The sequence below is a fragment of the Dermacentor albipictus genome, chromosome 3 (assembly GCF_038994185.2).
Source record: "Dermacentor albipictus isolate Rhodes 1998 colony chromosome 3, USDA_Dalb.pri_finalv2, whole genome shotgun sequence".
NCBI classification, from domain to species: Eukaryota; Metazoa; Arthropoda; class Arachnida; order Ixodida; family Ixodidae; genus Dermacentor; species Dermacentor albipictus.
The window spans coordinates 95,806,080-95,824,465 of record NC_091823.1 but is presented as its reverse complement, the minus strand read 5'-3'; the positions used below and the strand labels follow the sequence as shown (position 1 = coordinate 95,824,465).

Here is an 18,386-nt window from a genome sequence, read left to right as displayed (position 1 = left end):
AAGGAAACGCGGGCAAGACAGATGACGATTATTGTTGTTGGACAAAAAAACACCCCAAAGGGTGCAACTGTTTTTAGAGTGTAACGATAATCGTCATCTGTCTTGTCCGCATTTCCTTTCTTTATCGCGGCGAGCCCTGTATACTTCCAAGTCACGACCGGCATCCGCGTCGTCAGCTCGGCAGAGCATTCTCGACAGGAAAGTAACGAGCGCAGCATTTTCAAGAAAGGGAACGCAAGCAAGACAGATCCCGATTATCGTTGTGTGGCAAACATACATACCATGTTGTACATTTGTTTAAGAGTGTAGTCGCGGTTCTCGTGTTGTTGAGGAGTTAAGGCAATTAGTGGAGTTTAATGCAGCAAGAGTCTTGGGCCATGATAGGCGTTGTAATAGGGGGCTCTAGATTTATTTCACCCACCTGTTTAGTGCTCTAGCGTACAACTGAAGCACGGTACATGTGCACGAGCGTTTTTATGTTCTGCGCCGTCGAAATGCGGTCGCCCGCGACTTCGTGCTCTAAAGCAGAACGCCACCGACATTGATTCACCGTAGTGGTGGAGTTCTTGAGCAATGGGCGAGAAGGACAGGGACCGCGGCGTGGAGGGAGAGCAAAATAAGATGCTGCAGTCCACTTTTAGTACAGATTAAACGATCCTCATATTGCAATGTCCCGTATCAACACTCAGAAGTCTTCGGGAACGATAAGCTTGCGCGTCACCTATTCACACACTCAATAAAAGCACGCGAATCGCTCAGAGTCGCGCCAGGCACGGCGGTCCGATTTGCCAAGTCTAACCGCCGAAACAGGCTAACGGCATGCTCTCTTTGCATAAGCATAATTAGTATGTGTCGCATAGCAGCTGAAAATGTCCGAAATACCACCAGCAGCCGCAATCGTAGAACTTCAAAGACAATAATTTCGATCTACAGCCTCATATATCAAAGTAAAGAAAAAGAATGTAAATTTGATAACAGCGGAGGTCTGCTTTATAAGTATTGCTCACTACAGTGGCCGTAATAAAGTGCCTATTTTATATTTTAACCATTCCTTTGGCATCTTACTGTGACCACTGTGTGATGCTTGTATTTGCTAATACGAATTTGTTAACATTAAAATAAACACGGCGCGTGTGGATATACTTATGGGCTTTAATGCAGCAAAGCAACTCACGGGCCATGCATGACAGAATGAGGGGCTCCAGATTTTTCTTCTTTCTTTTTTTTTGCCCCTCTGGTGTGTGTTAGGATGCAATAAAGCATGGTTCTTGTACGTGTTTGGCGTGTATATATATATACAGGGTGTTTTCTTTTCTTTTTTTTTAGCTGCACCAAATTTTTAAAATTAGAAAAATATAAATCACGGTAACATTATGTTTACCATTCGAGTGTGCAGATTGGCGGCCTCTAGTTATAGAGCAATTTTCGCACTAACGTGCGCAATTAGCGAAGTTATGCTAATTAACTTTCTAATTAACAACAATAGGTGGCTGCAGAAAATGAGTACTTTGGAGCCCGTCCTCGACACTAACTATCCGAACAATCAAATTTTGAATAGCGGAGTTCATGTGGGAGCTACGAGAACAATTAGATCCTCTTCTTGGCAGGCTCCTTGAAACCGAAACTGGCTGGAAAAAGAGGGTCTGTGTCGTCGATGTCGCCCCCCCCCCCCCCCCGCCTTTCGTCACGTCTCTGAGGTCTCCTGTAATCCTGTATTGCGCAGCCGGACTCTCCTTGTCATCATGACCACCCAAACCATCACGAGCTCACCACCACCTGCTCCCTACTCCAACTTATGCCCCGGCACACTCCGTCAGCGGGACCCTCCCATCTTCAGCGGCAATGACGATCACGGCGTTGATGACTGGCTCTCATCCTATGAATGCGTCAATGTGAACAACAAATAGAATGACTTCCTGAAATTAACCACCGTCCCTTTTTACCTCACCAGAATTGCCCACTTGTGGTTTCGAAAGCACGAAAGCGAAATCCCAAGCTGGACCTTGTTCAAGACAAAGTTCAGCGAGGTCTTCGGCCACCCTGCTGTTCGAAATCTTCGTGCCGAACAGCGTCTCCAGTCGCGCTCTGAGCAACCTGGTGAGACCTTTACGAGCTATGTCGAAAATGTCGTCGACCTATGTAAACTAGTCAATGCGTCCATGGCCGCGGGCAATAAAACCAAGCTTATATTGAAGGTTATCGACGAGGACACATTTCAGATGCTGATTTCGAAGAACCCCTCTCCTCTACGGTAGCCCAAGTTATTGAGCTGTGCCAAAGCTATGACGAGCTCCGCCGACAACGTCTCGCCACCCACCGCCCTGTACCACATCAGGAATCGTTGTCGGGTTTAACCCCATCTTTTCAAGACCCTACCCTCCTATGGCAGATCAAGGCTTTCGTGCGTGAAGAAGTTGCTCGCCAGCTCTCCCTCATCTCAAACTCACCAGAGTCAAGTTCATCTTTCAGTACGACCCTACGACGCGTTATAAAAGAACAAGTGTCCGAGGTCCTTCCACAAGAGCGGGTGCATCAGGTCCCCGCCGCATTGACCTACGCCGTCGCACGACCACGACTACCGAAGCTCCGGGCTCCGCCTCCGATGCTTAGCTCAGTTTTCACCTCCACGCCGCCACGACCTCCAGTCCCTCGAGTAACTAATCGCTGGCATACAGTGGACAATCAGCCCATGTGCTATTTCTGTGGTCTTCCCGGACACGTTGCACACCTGTGCCGCCGCCATCCACTTCATCCACGTGACGACCCACGCACAGCTGCGTGCGACCATACGTTGTGCGCTCCAGACCGCGAATGACAACTTCCCCGACCAAGCCTTCGACCAGTTTACGACCGCTGTTCGCCTACTCCCCGTCGTCGCTCGCTCTCCCCGATGCGCCGAGGTCCCTCCACCGCTGACACGGAAAAGTAAGCGGTGCAGTTCCCGAGGCAGGAACTGCGTCATTGTCGCCAAGCTCAAGCCATCTTCTTTTGCCGCCAAACATTATTGATGTCGCTGTTGAAGATGTCTCTGTGCTTACCCTCACTGACACAGGTGCCACCATATCTGTAATTGCCGAAAAACTGTGCCGCTAAGTCGTGACGCCTTTCTTCGGTCCATTACTCCGCATGGCCACAGCAAAGCACGTCCAGCCGGTTACTGCGTGTACCACCAGACTTGAAATTCAAGGAGTGCTCTACATAGTCGTAGTTGGTCATTCTTCCCCATTTCTCCTACGATATTATTTTAGGTTGGGATTTTTTCTCCCGTCACCAAGCTGTCATTGATTGCTCCCGTGCAGAAGTCGCCTTCTCTTCGCTTGGCAACGCCACATCTGACGACGTTTCGCTTTCCTGCACCAAGTTATACTTCACTGACGACATCCAGATATCTCAGCATACGTCCGTTCTTGCACCTGTATCCTGTTCAGCTGCCTCCAACTCCACTGTACTCTTCACGCCTTCCACTGCTTTCGTTCATCGCGCACTCTCACCACTCCCAACCGCGCTGCTTGGCCTTCAAGCTAGTGCAACTCACCTTCCTCTATAGAACCACTTCCAATTCCTGATTACGTTGCTTCGCGGCGAATCTCTAGGCATTGTGGAGCGTTACGGTGCCCTTACCACGTTGGAACTTCCCGTTGGATCGTCAGAGGTCAACACCCTCTATAGCAGTCCCATAACTGCGCATCGCCTGAAGACATTTTCAGCCACGTCATCGACAGCGCTTTAAACCCCAAGCAACGCCGTGACCTTCTCCATCTCCTCGATAAATTTCGTCCTGCTTTTGACAGCCATAGCACTTCTCTGGGCCGAACGACGACTGTGTGTCACCGGATTGGCACCGATGCTCACTCACCGCTACGGCAGCGACCATACCGTGTACCGTAGACAGAACGCCGCGTCATTGATGAACAAGTAGGTGAAATGCTAAAGCATGACATCATTGAACCGTCCGACAGTCCATGGGCATCGCCAGTTGTTTTAGTTGAAAAATAGGATGGCTCGGTCCGCTTTTGCGTGGATTACCGTCGCCTAAACAAACTAACCCGAAAGGATGTTTATCCATTGCCGCGGATCGAAGACGCCCTATAGACTGCTTGCAAGGTGCAGAGTTCTCTTCCTCCTTCGATTTACGCTCTGGTTGTTTGCAAGTGCCTATGGCTGCAGACGAGAGGACAAAAACCGATTTCATCACACCAGATAGCTTATACGAATTTCTCGTGATGCCATTCGGCCTTTGCACCGCGCCCGCGACATTTGAACGCATGATGGATACCATTCTCCGAGGCCTCAAATAGAACACGTGCGTGGGTTATTTGGATGATGTCGTAGTGTTTGCGCCAAATTTTCCTACTCACCTTCATCGCTTAATTGGAGCAGGCTTTACGCTGTCTCAGTGACACTGGCCGCCAACTAAACTTGAAAAAATGCCGCATTGGGACACGCAAACTGACCATTCTCCTACATGTCGGGTCGAAGGAAGGCGTTCTCCCCGATGCCGCTAAGCTACGTGCTGTTAAAGAATTCCCGAGGCCCACGTCTCTAAAAGACTTGCGCAGTTTCATTAGCCTCTATTCGTACTTCCGCCGCTTCATTCGAAATTTCCCTTCGATTATGGCACCGCTGACAGAGTTTCTACGGGGAGACCCCTATATCTTTCCGCGTAATCCCCGGCTTGGGATGATGGCTTTACGACGCTACGTAACCTGCTCACAACGCCACCGATACTGCGCCATTTCGATCAGACTGCTCCCACGAAAAGCCATACGGATGCTAGGGGTGTTGGTCTTGGTGCTGTGCTCGCCCGTCGAAAGCCCGGCTACCAAGAATATGTTGTTGCTCACGCGAGCCGCACTCTCAGGAGAGCTGAAGCGAATTATTCAGTCACGGAAAACGAAGGTCTAGCATATACTAGCAGTCATCTGGGCCATAGGAAAATTTCGTCCATACCTGTATGGCCAATCCTTCGATGTTGTTACTGATCACCACGTCCTTTGCTGGTTGTAGTGTCTCGAGAACCCTGCGGCCGCCTAACCAGGTGGGCATTGAGTCTCCAAGAGTACGACATCCGGGTTATCTACCCGCTCAGTCAAGAAGCACGCTGATGCCGATGCTTTTTCGCGCTAGCCTATCGACGCCGGCATTGTCAGCGTCTCCGTCCTAGACGACCCACTTCATCCATTAGCTTCTGTCGACATGGCTTTGGAGCGCGCAAGGCCTGTCTCGTGTTTACTGTGTTTAGACAAAGCAAAATATGCATGTACCTGTCTTATGTTCTTCTTTTTAGCATTCACATTTCCTTCAAAGAGGGGCAAGTCCTCCACATCTGACAGCCTGATTGGTGGAATGGGCACTCTCTTGTTTTTTCTTTCTCTTGCCATCTCTTCCCTTGTGGCTGCAAAGAGTATAAAACAACAAACGTGTTTCATTGACTGCATCATATTTGGAAAACTATATATCAAGAAACGCTAGTAACCCTTAATATTTAGCATAGATACATTTCCGCGGACACGTGGCTTTATTGTCAAAAGTGTAATTATCCGAGTCCTGATCAAGCGAGGGCATATTCAGTGGGCAACAGCCATTTCACCGCCGTCAGACTGTGCCGGTATCGTGCAAAGAAGGATCATATTCAAGCGGTAGTAAGTATTAAGTACAAGCGCACAGTTATTTAACATGCTAGGCAGTTGGTCCATGTTACTGCAAGGTCAGTGGCACAGGCTTGCTGTTCCGCGATGTGCCTTTGGCATGCTCGCTTTTTTCCCAGGCTCTAGCAGCGCGCACTCGCCCACCCACCGCTGTCACCAACTTGTATTTTCTGACGGCTTCTTCGAAGCCATAATGTTAAGACTGAAATAATGCCAATTAATGAGGTCAAAGCGCCGCAAAACGTCCCCGCGCACTGCCTGCCAGATGCCAGTTGAATGTCCACTCCCCTACACTTCACACTTTGAAATGCAATGCTATTTGGAGCACCATAATAATTTGCTAAGCCCTTAAATACGTATGTTTAACACAATGTACAAGTATTATAAGTGCGTGCTCAAATTGTTACAAGCTTATGCGCAGACAGTATCCTTATGCTAATACACTCAACCGACAGGCAGTACTTTTCAGAAAAGTCGGTGCAGCTAACTTTTAGCTCCGGCGCTCCTATATAAATACATGTAAAAGGAGAATTCGTTTTTCTCGACAACCATTGCATCAAATTTGACGAGGTTTGTTGCATTTAAAAGCAAAACTTAATATCTAGTGACTGTTGGTTTCTAATTTTTCATGGAGGTTGTCAATTGTTTACTTAAAATTGCCAAAAATTGAAAATTTTGAGAAAACGAAACTATGAAGTTTACAACTCTAACTCGGCAATGAAAAACGATATCAGAATTCTGTGAATTTAACCTTTTTTAATCAGCAGGGCACTCTAACAAAGTATTTACCTGCGAGCTTGAGAATCTGTACGACGTATACACCACTGTTCTCGTCTTCGTCCCGCCAACAGGCCTCTTAAGGCACCGTATTGTCAAAATCCAATTCATTTTCGGGATGGAAGTTCTTGACATCGGTTACACGTATAACATATCATTTGTCTGGCTTGTCTTCAACAAATCGCACAAGAGCAAACATCGCGCTTACTGATACGATGCACGCGTGCGAAACGATCCACAACACAAACAACGTGGCACCACGAAGCCAAACGACACTCGGACCACGCGCTCAGATGCTCGGAGACTGCGGAGGAACACTAATTGGCCTTCTCACGCTCTGCGTAGGGTATGGAACGCCAACATGTAGATCGCGCATATGCCTAAATTAAAACGGTAGTACATTTTTAATAAAGGGTATTTGTTCATATTTCTTAACATGTATTATTGTATATTATTCATTTATAAACAATACATCCCACTTTACCAAAAGAGTTTGTAAATAGCACGATTGCGGAGCGTTTGCGGTGCGGCGTATAGTGCTGCAGCACTAAAGGTTGTGGTAGATTTTAGTCCATGCGCATGTGGTCCGCGCTATCGGCGCTCTCTTTGTCCGTGGATCAAGAGCTGTATCTCGTTCGCGATAACATAGCTGTACTTGTCTTGAATACCAAATGGCACCGCGAAAAAGGCGTAAAGTCTATCTCGACCCTGGATCAAGCAGCAGCATGCCGAAGTCAACAAAGGTGCTCCTTCACCATCCACTTGGCGCCGCTCTGCGAACACCAAATGGTCACAAGTCGCCTATAACATCAACCAGATCGCCAACATCGCCAGCAAGCTCTCTCGAGGACCAAATCTGTGATGAGTCTACATACACAAACTTAACCCGAGAGAAGGACAGTGATGAAGACTGCATCTTTAGTGATGGTGAACACGCCACTTCGGATGCATCTTTCTCACGACCGATGTCCGCGGACGAAGACTGTTTGCCGGGTGAAAATAGTGCGTGTCCGAGCGGTGATACGAAAGATATAGACGCTGATGAACTATGTGAACCATTAATTGAAGGTGGAACAGTTACCAGTGGAGATGTCTATATGCTGCTGTTGGACTTGGCAATTAAATTTGGCCTATCCTGGCCTGCAACTGAAGAGATTCAGAAGCTTTTCGACAACCTCTTGGAGAAGAAATGTTTTCCGGAAAGCAAATACATCTAAGAATTTTTGTAGAAGTGACATGAAGGAAGTGATTTTCCATTTTTACTGCGCAGATTGCAAGCATCTGCTTGCTAAAACAACGGGATGCCTAGAGCAGCGTCAAAAACTTGAAGTCAAATGTACAGTCTGCAACACAAAATATATAGGCCATGATCTTGTGCGCACAGGCAGCTTTTTTGTAACTTTGCCAATTGAGAAGCAGCCGATGGCAATTCTTTCTAGCAAGACAGCCAACACTGCGCTAGCAGCAAACCTCAGCCGGCCAAAGAGCAGAAATGGCTTAATGACTGACATCTTGGATGGCCATCAATACCGCACTGCACGTGAAAAGGTTGGGATGGCTACTCATGATTTAACATCGACTGTGAACAGTGATGGCAGTCCTGTATTCAAGTCGTCAAAGTACACCATATGGCCTGTGCAAATAATTTTAAATGAATTACCACCCCAGCTGCGTTGGAGCAATGTAATGGCACCACACCTGTGGTATAGGCATCAGCATTCAAATATGCCAATGCTGCTGCAGGCATTTCTACATCAACTGGAGCAGCTAAATGCAACTGGTATCATGTGGACACTTGCTGGCACACAAGTACGCTCCAAGGTAAATGATCCCCGACAGAAAATTTGAACACATTTACGACACAACTCTTGAGTATATATTCACATGATATTCCAATATCCTGCAAGTTTTCTGCATATGCGGCTGTGCAGATGCACCTGCCAGCGCTGCAATGCAACAAATTGTCCAGTTCAACGGTTACTTTGGTTGTAGCTGGTGCTACCATCCAGGAACCAATTTACAAGGCAATTCTTATGCCACTCTTGGCTTTTTTGTAGTGGTCAGAAAGCTGGACCAGTTAAAATACATGCTACCATTGCGAAAAAAAAAATGTGCCAGTCTATGTGGTTGAGTATTCGGCACATGTTATCTCTAGTATGGATCAGTGTAGAGGGAAGTGGGATTGAGTTACCGTAAATTATACTTGCTGTGTGTATACGTTTGATTTTTTTAACAGGTACTATCAAATATTGCTTGGATCAGCTCTACCCTGATCGCACTGACGAAGAAACTTTGGTGGACATGAACGCGGCTTGTCGTACTGGCACTACTGTACATGGAGTCAAGGGCCAATCTCCACTTATTAACTTGTCAGGTTTCAGCCCTGCTTGGTCATGGTGCCTAGATTACATGCATTGTGTTCTACTTGGTGTCGCAAGACAGTTGACAGAATTGTGGCTCTCTAATACAGGAGCAGATTATTACTGTGGCGTGCCCTCTAATGTGAGGGTTATAAATGAACGGCTTGGTGAAATAAGAATGCCTGTATGTGTTAGCCGTTAGCCACGACCGCTGCAGGTTAGAAAATATTGGAAGGCCTCAGAATGGCAGTACTGGTTGCTTTATTACAGTGTACCTTGTCTCACTGGTGTGCTTGGGGACAAGTATATGACTCACTGGAGCCTTCTTGCAACAGGTGTATTCATCCTGCTAAAGGATTCTATTTCACGTGCAGATGTAGACCTCAGCACACAACTACTTACAGAGTTTGTCGTTGGTGTTGAATTTTTGTATGGCCGGAGCAACATGACGTACAATGTGCACCAGCTTTTACATTTGCCAAAGTCTGTTGTTTTGTTGGGACCTCTGTGGGCACATTCTTGTTTCTCATTTAAAACAAATATGGGCAGGCTCTTGAAGCTAATAACATCTGCCAATGGAGTGGCTTTGCAGATTGCTAGCAGGCTTCTCTTGCGCAGCAGTCTGTTAGCCCTGAAAGCACGTGCAAGCAACTATGAACTTTCGCTGATCAAAGAAAATGCTGCAAAAGAATGCTTGGAAAGCATTACTTCTCTAGGCGAACCTGAGACAGTTCATGATGATTTTTCTGCCCATACAGAACTACAGGGAAAGCAAATAGTTGAACATCGTAGGATGAAGGTTGGGGGCACTGTAATTGCATCAGAGTGGTACAGCAACCATGTCAGAACAAGTAGCACGGCTATTCTTTTTCCAGATGGCACTTATGCCAGGGTAAAAAGAATATTCTGATCCAGAGAACCATCCAGAGAACACTTCTTTATTATTTCTGAAGTATACACTGTTGACCCTGTCCTACCAAGTGAGCACATTGAGAACGCAAAAAAACGAGGTGCTGAATGTCTGCTCAAGATTGGCGCACAGATACGACCATGCATATATTTTTGATTTACTAACCATGAGTACTTTCGCGATTTAGTTAACTCCTATGAATGGTTTTGATGACCTAATAGCTCACAATAAAAAAATTCTGGCACCAAAGTTTTTAATGTGAAGCATTAGGATTGGCCCCTGGTTTATTCTTGTCCAGCCAGATAGCGTCAAAAATAAAAATAAAGTGTACAGTGGTAGACTCCGAACACTGGTCCATCAGTGCTCCAGTAGGTATAAGGTTCTCTTCATTCTTAGAAAGATGTTGCCATATGCAGAATATTGATCAGGACAGGGTAACAAATTACGAAATCTAATTTGATGATCTGCTAGTTAGGCTATAGTTGCATGTGCTGCCAGCAGAGTATATAACCTCATGAGTTTATTTTTCGCAATCACTAGCTCTTTGAGATGCTATGTGATGTTGAACTAACTTCAGTACCAACCAAGTAGGTTCAAGGTGCAACACCCAGCAGCTGCTGTCAAGTGAAACTAGAAAGGTTTATGAAAACTTTAGCTAGGAAGCTGTCATGAATCAAATAAAGATTAGTCATCTTCAGCAACGCCTTGTGCTTGCAAGTACTCTTTTGCTTTCTTTGTGTTTTGTTTTCTACTCCTGACGGTGCTTGGCATCTTTTAATTGCAGTCTCCATGCATGATGCATCAATGGATGGATGGAAACAACTTTATTTTGAATCCGGCAAATTTGACGACCCGGGCTCAGGTCTCCCATGAGGGGACTTCGAGGCCTTGCCTCGTCGCCGCCTCTCGGGCTTGCTGGACAGCCCACTCTTGTGTCTTGAGGTTGGAGCTGCGCAGAGCGGCGGCCCACTTCGACGCAAGAGCCTCCGGAGCTACTGCCATTGTAGCTGATGCAACCCGACACTCCCACAACATGTGTGCAGCGTCGCTCTAGTTTCCTGACATAATTTGCAAAGAGCAGTCGGGTATTACGTGGGGAAAATGCGATGCAATCGCACCGGACTGGGGAATGTTTGTGTTTGCAATTGTCACCGGATGACTGCCTGGCGACGTTTCAGCTTGGGGTGAGGTGGGGGCAGCAACCGCCTGCCTAGCTGGTAGTGCTTGGTGATGTCATTATACCTGACCACGCGTTCTCGCGTGTTTTGAACCAGGAGTTCCGAACTGATGCATCAACGAAACCACTTGTAAGAAGTTGTTTGAGAGATGAAAAGATTTCCTTCCTCTGTTTGCCGCATGCATGTGAAGCACTTCTTTATTGTGCTAGTGCATAGTACTTGAGATAGCAATATATCTCTTACTACACGTAGCAGAACATTTTGCATCCGAGTCGTGCTGCATAAGACCAGCTGCTTACAGGGTATCCGTCAGTCTGCTTCTGACAGCCACTTAACAAGTGAGATGCTTTGCTTTAGCATAGATGCCCAGAGCACTTGCGAGACTTATTTAACTGTCTTTTTCTGTATGCTGTGGTTGTATGATGTTGCAAGAACTTCAATGTTACGCTTCTATCATGAAAATATTGAATATCATGCAGGCTTTGTACAATCAGGTATGTGCCAATTACTTAAGGTGGCCATATGTATACCAGTGTTATGCTTTCGTCTTTTGACTTGATTACAAAGAACAGATGCACTCATTAGTGCTAGATTGTTGATTAAATTAGCCACAACTATGTGTAATAATTTAGGATTGTTTTCATATAAAAGTAATGCTATCCAAGCATTCTCCTGCATTGTCGGCAGTTTAAGCAATTTTTCTACATTGATGTGTTCGACTCTGAGTCGTGTAGTTTTAAAGTGTACGAACTATACAATTAATATTCCTGCATGTCTCATAGGCTCATGATTCGAGACATTTAGTCACATGTTCAATTCATCTGTGCACGCAGCCTGGTATTAGATGACTCGTTTTTTTTCTGCAGTTACCTCACTTTGAAGCATAACAAAGACAACTACACAATTAAGTAAACAAGACTAAATGAGTGCAACAGGACGAGCGCTCATCCTGTCTGGTTTCCTTTGATGTGTAGTTGTCTTTTTCTTACGATTCGAACTACCTTCACGGAACCTTACAACTCACTGAAGTTTTTGTTCTGCTAAACCTTCAAGTTACAAACTGATGACATGATAAAGCTGGATTTTAGTCAATGTGTCATTAAACGTACCTAATCTTGCAAGCACTGGTTCAGGCTGCCTTCAGCACATTACATGACCCAGAGATACTTGTGGAAACTAAGCAGCTAATGTTCTTTTGTAGAAGGCAATGCACATATTTGTTTGAAGCTGCATTTAGCTGTTTCTTTATATATATATATATATATATATATATATATATATATATATATATATATATATATATATATATATATATATATATATATATATATATATATATATATATATATATATATATATATACAAATAACGATTGTCTGCACTGTGTCGGCTCAATCGAGAAGGTTGCATGGTTAAAGGTTAGTTACTTTTCAGAACCTATGTAAAACATAGTAATGTTCACTGCTATGAGACTCGCACTGTCATCAATACTATGCAGCAAGGGGACAGCAGTATTTCTCATAGTTTATGGCTTCGTAGATTGCTGCACAAAGAAAACTTTGCAACGGCATGGCATTGTGTTGTGTTGACCTTTGCTCGAGTATGTGTGTATACACAGTTGCTCGAGGATGTGTGCATACACAGGAGCACCTGTGCAGGTTCTAACCTACAAGTAATCAGCGAGTCATTCATGCAGCTGGAAGTAAAGAGATCCCCTAATGTAAATGCTGAAAAATGTTGAATGTGGTGCAACCAGTGAAACTAGGACAAAGCGAATGCACTAGTTATCATTTTTATTATTGGATCATGCGCACCTTGGAAATGAACATTGTACAATATACCGAATGGTTGAAAATAAGCATGTTGGCAAATCTTCAAACTTATAAGATGGAGCGCTGATAGACGAGTTCAGAAAAAGAACAACACATGGTTCCATCCGTGTGTTGGCCTTTTTGTCCTGCCATTTACTGATCTCCCTAATAAGTTGCAAAATATGTGTCGCAGCCATTCTGTATGCTTTGAACAGACATACTTCAACCTGTTCGCTAGTTCCATTTATAAGGTGTCATTTCCCACACATATTTTTGCCTATCAATTGCAATGAAAAATTGTTCATACGACCAATTTTATTGTTTTCTTTCAAGAGATTATGTTTTAGGTAGTGTTGCACACTAAAAGCATATATCTACATATGTGCTGAACGGACACATATTTCTGAAGCACATCATATAGAATGAAGTCAGTCCGGTATCAAATACTATTGTCTTGAAAATGAATTTCAATGTAATTTTGTACCTTAATCATTTATGCTGCCTATAAGCAAACTGAAGAGCAGGACAGTAAAATATGAGCCTGGAACCAAAAACTTCGTCTAAAATGTTTCGCTCTCAAAACACTTGAATTTCCTGTGCAAGGCACAACAAGCCCATCAGAACACCAAAATAATTATGTATTAGAAACAAAAAGAAAACTTTCAGGATTCCAGAAAAAGTGCTAAGCCTTACCTAGCTTTCAAGTTTGCTAACGTGTACTAGGGAATGCAAACATACTCACTTTTTCACAATTCACTGCAAACTAAAACCAGGCAGTTGTTTTACTTTTTAATGAAACCAACATCCTCTGAGCTTTTGATTCTGCGTGCCTTCATCTGAATACTGTGCAGCTCTTTTCCATAGTCATTTTAAAAGTAAGAGTTCTATTCAGTACAGGACTTTCGAGAGTTTCATTTACCCTTTGGGCTCTGTAGTACAGTCATCCTCCTGAAAATTATTTGCCATCCACATTCTGTGATTGAGCATTTCCAGCTGGCAGCTGAACTATCGTCCAGCTGGAAACATTCCTAGCTGTTTCCAGCTTCAGCTGGCAGTCCATCCAGTCTAGCGATCATTTTCCAGCTGGACCATGTCCGGCTGGAAACTGGCCCAGCTGGATAATGTGATTGCCAGCCGCATTTCCAGCTGAAAAACTTTCATTCCAGCTGGTATTGAAAAATCCAGCTGGAAATGAAGCTGGAAAACCCTTTCCCAGTTGGAAATTGACCTCCCATTTTCGTCTGGGTACGTTGCCAATAAAACCAGTTGTTAGCGCTGTGTGTACGTGTTTCCCTTTTTGTGGTCCTCTGTTTGCGCTGTTAACCATGTGTTTCAAGATGAACCAACTCGCCCCAAAAAAAGAAGTATTGATGAAGTTCTCTAGAAACACACAAGTTAATCTTCACAACGCGCACTACTGTAGTGAAAGGAATTCCCACTGGCTGGCACAAACATGACGCCAATACCAGTAATCGTTTAATGTGTGGTGCGGTATTTTTGATGGCAACATCATCAGATCCATCTTTTTTGTCAACACGGTAACGACGCACCGCTACGTCAACGACATTCTCGAGGGCCCCGTGAATTAACGAAGTCTGTTGCAACGTTCGCATTTACGCACTTTCGGAACATCTGGCTTCAACACGATGGCGCTCCTGCGCATAGTAGTAGTCAGCCTCGAGCGTGGCTCGACAAGCTTTTTCCTTGACAGTGGATTGACCGGCACGGACCTGTACCCCGGCCTGCAAGGTCGCCGGACATGACACCGCTAGACTACTTCTTGTGGGGTTACGTGAAAGATCACGCGTATAGAAGCGAAACTACCACACCGGACGCCCTAGAGGCAAGAACAAGCCAAGTCTCCCACGGGATTCCAACGTCGTTGGTCAAGGCTGCAACAGCACATCTGTTGGAAAGAAGCAAATAATGTATTGCTTCAGACGGTGACCTGTTCGAGTACGCGCTAAAAGTCAGGGGGAAATAACCGCTCAAAACGTCGTTAAAACGAGACTGTTTACCGCACCTCCATGGTGTCACGCTATCCTTACATAAAAAAAAAGCTTGCGACAAAGATAGAAACAGGTAAAAAACTGCTTTGTTTTGCCTCTTTTCGGGAGTTAAAGGGACAGAAAGGGCGAATGGCAAAACCAGTCGCACATTTGGACGTTTATTTGTGGACAGCTGAGACTCCTTATGTGCTTACGGTTTATTTTTTATTGAAATAAACTCCTGAATAGCTCTTTTCTGTTCTTCCGGGAGCTACTTTTTCTTTTTTCGTGCTCTTTTTCGCAGTTATTTTTTAACATTGGTTGAATTTCTTTTGTAGCTTTGTTTCATGGTACGCGAAGGTTAAAGCTATGCCGAGTGCCTCATGATCGAGCACAACATTCTTGCGACAGCAGATGCTGACGCTTATCGCACCACGCTAGTTAGGTCGCGAACCCTCTCGAACCTTGTACGATGCGGTGATAAACGAATGCAGCCGTACATCTTTCAAAGGCCGTCCGGCAAGCCGAAGATGCCGCTCGAGTCCAAGGACTTCGAGCCGTCACCTGAGGCCACCACAGCAAGCACTGCCGGACTATTCTTTATTAAAGGTTCTTCTTCTTCTTCTTTCAAAGGTTGTTTAGAGGCGGCTTGAGTAGCGGCGCGCACCTATTTCATATTTCGCGGGCTTTTGTTTTTTCTTGGATAAACAGCAAGGCACACTTCAGCACGAAATAAATGCTTTATTCGGAGGTCATTTAAGGTGCCCTTCAACTTTGTAATCGACATGTTCGTGATTCAAGCAATAATTAAAAAGCTCACTAATTAAAAAATTAATAATTCGTGATGAAAAAATACTGGCTGTAAGTCCACAGGACTGCCGCTACTACGCAGACGGTACGATTTCTCTAGAGCTCTTGCATTTAAAAAAAATGTTGGTCCAAGTTAACTGGGACACCCGGTATATAAAATACTGGAAAAGGCACTCAACCATTTAGGTCCTTTACACTGCCGCGCTAGTACTGCTTCAGTTCACAGTACAAGAGGTTATACCCCAGCAAATAAATAAATGAAATATGAAATTGAAATTTCAACCACAGTTTATTTCTTCGAAATGCTTTCCTTGCATGGCTTCATGATCTGTTGGCTTTACAGAGTCACGATTACCAAAAATTGAGCCCCTGACTCTTGCAAACGAACTCCTACCCAAATCCGGCGTCCCTTAACAGCATATATACCGAGATTTATCCGAATTGTTCTTGCGTGGCCTGTGGTGAGGTTGCTACTTTGCCTCGTATGCTCTGGGAGTGCGGGTCGCTGGGCCTGAAGTTCACCAATGAAGAGTGGGACGCGCTCCTGCGAAGTCCCGTCTTTGAGGACCAAATCCGGGCCGTCCAGCGCTCGGGCCGGCAGGCTAGACCTGTCAGACACGTCGTGGGATTAGTCGGGTGCGCTTTATATTGCGTTTTGCTGGACCCAATAAAAGTTTATTCACTCACTCACTCGGTTTCCCTTCTCTCGTTCTCTCTCTCTCTCTCTCTCACACACACACACACACACACACACACACACACACACACACACACACACACACACACACACACACACACAACCGTGGTGTGGTTGTGGGTTATGCCCACAACCACATCACGGAGGAGCGTGGTGCGATAAGCGTCAGCATCTGCTGTCGCAAGAATGTTGTACTCGATCATGAGGCATTAGGGATAGCTTTAACCTTCGCGTACCGTGAAACAAAGCTATAAAAGAAATTTCCCTGTGGATTTCGATGGGCGTGGGTCCTTTGCACCATAAAAACCGAGTCACGCCTCCTTGCTCGTACTCCGTGAACGCATGAAACACAACCGCCATCTTCAACAACTGTCAGCAACGCCGTGCCACGGAGCTACCGGCAGATAAAGCCGGGCCGATCCAACAAAGGTCCACCACTGGGAATGCATATGTTCACTTCGCATCTACAGACTTATTTTGGCAAAAAAAAATAGGGGCAAAGACTTTCTGATTCGCCCTAATATATATGTATTCACATATGTATTCTAATTATTGAACATGTTATAATCTTTCAGAGTACCCCCCCCCCCTCTTGCGCAATGTCTCTAAGGTCCTGTCAGGTATCTTTAAATAAATAAATGCAATATTTATGCACATATATATATGCTGCAAACATAGACACAAATCAGCGTCCGCACAAGTCCGTCGTAGGAAGCTGTGCAGCGCACTCGCTTCACCGTATACATCGCTGAATACATTTGGCTCGCCTGCATCAAGTCTACATAAAGATACAAGCAAGCGGTATAAAAACAGGAGGAGCTAGCAAAGTCAAATAATCGCGCGCGCGCGCGCGCGCCTGGGACACACAGAAGTATGTAGATCCGCTAAATTCACTCTCGCTCTCAATATCTCTCCGCTGCGCCGAACGTTCTCGCAATCAGCGCATCTTGGCTCCTCGATGTGACGTCATTTCCTATTGCTCCGCGAATTCTCCGCTGCCTGATCGCTCTCCAGGAACCGGCACTTCTCCGCCGGGTTCATGGGCGACTTGTCGGAGCAACGGAAGGCCGCGGCAAAGGGCGCGAAGTTGCGCGCAGCCGCATTGCAGGGGGGCGACGAGCGCCTCCCAGCGCCGTCCTCCTGGCACAGACTGAGGCACATGGTCATGAAGAAGACCTGCTCTGCGGTGAAGTCCTCCAAGCCTTTCAACCGCGGCTCTACGGTGCCGCTGACGGACTGCGTATGGGTAAAGGACGCGGATGTCAATCGCTATAGTGTGTACCACAACCACATCACGGAGGAGCTCGCGGAGCTTCCACCGCGGAACCCTAGCTCACATATTCAGGGCTCTGCAGTAGATTTGCAAGTACGAAAATCCCCCACCCAACCACAGTAGTATCTTCTGGAACTGTCGAGCTTTCGTAAAGCAGTCAGGGTTTATGCATGAGGGAATGGCAGTGTCAGCTCCTCAAAGGATGGCTCGCTCCCACAAAGAAGTAATCTACGGAGGTGCCACTGGCACTCTTACAGTGACCCAGGAGACTGGTGTTCTCTGTCACATATAGACAAATCATTTTACTGTCGTACTCCTACCACCTCTCTTAATTCTCCCGCATCCTAATGCGCCTTCATTTTTTTTATTTAGGCCAGGAGCTATCCTCTCTGAAATGAGTGAATTCATTCGTTCATCAGCACTGGTAATAGTAGAAGAACCACTTGCAAACCATATATTGGGTGATCATACTTAAGGTTTAGGTAATTTTTAAACATCGCTTGTGGCAGAAAGCCCAATTCTTGTCCTTGAGCTTGATTATTCGACGAAGCGGACGTTATCCCGGGACAGCGAAAGACGTCTTCTGCTAATTAACAGAGGATTATTGATTGACTCCCTCATTACTTCACAGCGCATTTTGCACCTTACAAATTCTAGCCGGTGAAATTACAAGGCGTACCCACTTGAAGTTAATTGTTAACGAAACAAGTTTAGATAAAATTACTTCCCATAGCGTGAGACCAAACACATGAGTGTTCCAGCGACTTTTGTGCCTAAATGCATGAAATATCGTTTTCTTAATAGAAGTGAAACAACAGTGCAAGTTAACGGGGAGTTTGATGGCGCACACCCCGGAAATTAACCGTGCCATCCTCAAAATTTGTTCCAAGTGAATATGCCTTGCCAGCTCACCGGCTACAATTAATAAGTTCCA

General features: G+C 45.5%; 1 protein-coding gene and 1 pseudogene across 2 annotated transcripts in view; one reads left to right on the top strand and one right to left on the bottom strand.

Annotated features, from left to right (window-relative positions):
- Positions 1–8,726: 8,726 nt before the first annotated feature.
- Positions 8,727–9,695, top strand: LOC135901376 (uncharacterized; annotated as a pseudogene).
- Positions 9,696–15,362: 5,667 nt separating this feature from the next.
- The window catches only part of LOC135901292 (uncharacterized), a 55,083-nt gene continuing 52,059 nt past the window's right edge, over positions 15,363–18,386 (bottom strand). The window contains exon 9 of one of the 2 annotated variants that reach the window (XM_065431029.1): positions 15,363–16,090. In XM_065431029.1, the coding sequence (XP_065287101.1) occupies positions 16,085–16,090 (6 nt within the window). In that variant the 3' untranslated portion in view covers positions 15,363–16,084. Of the gene's footprint in view, positions 16,091–16,771; positions 17,416–18,386 lie in introns of those variants that run through there. The other variant, XM_065431028.1, reaches the window with a different exon arrangement.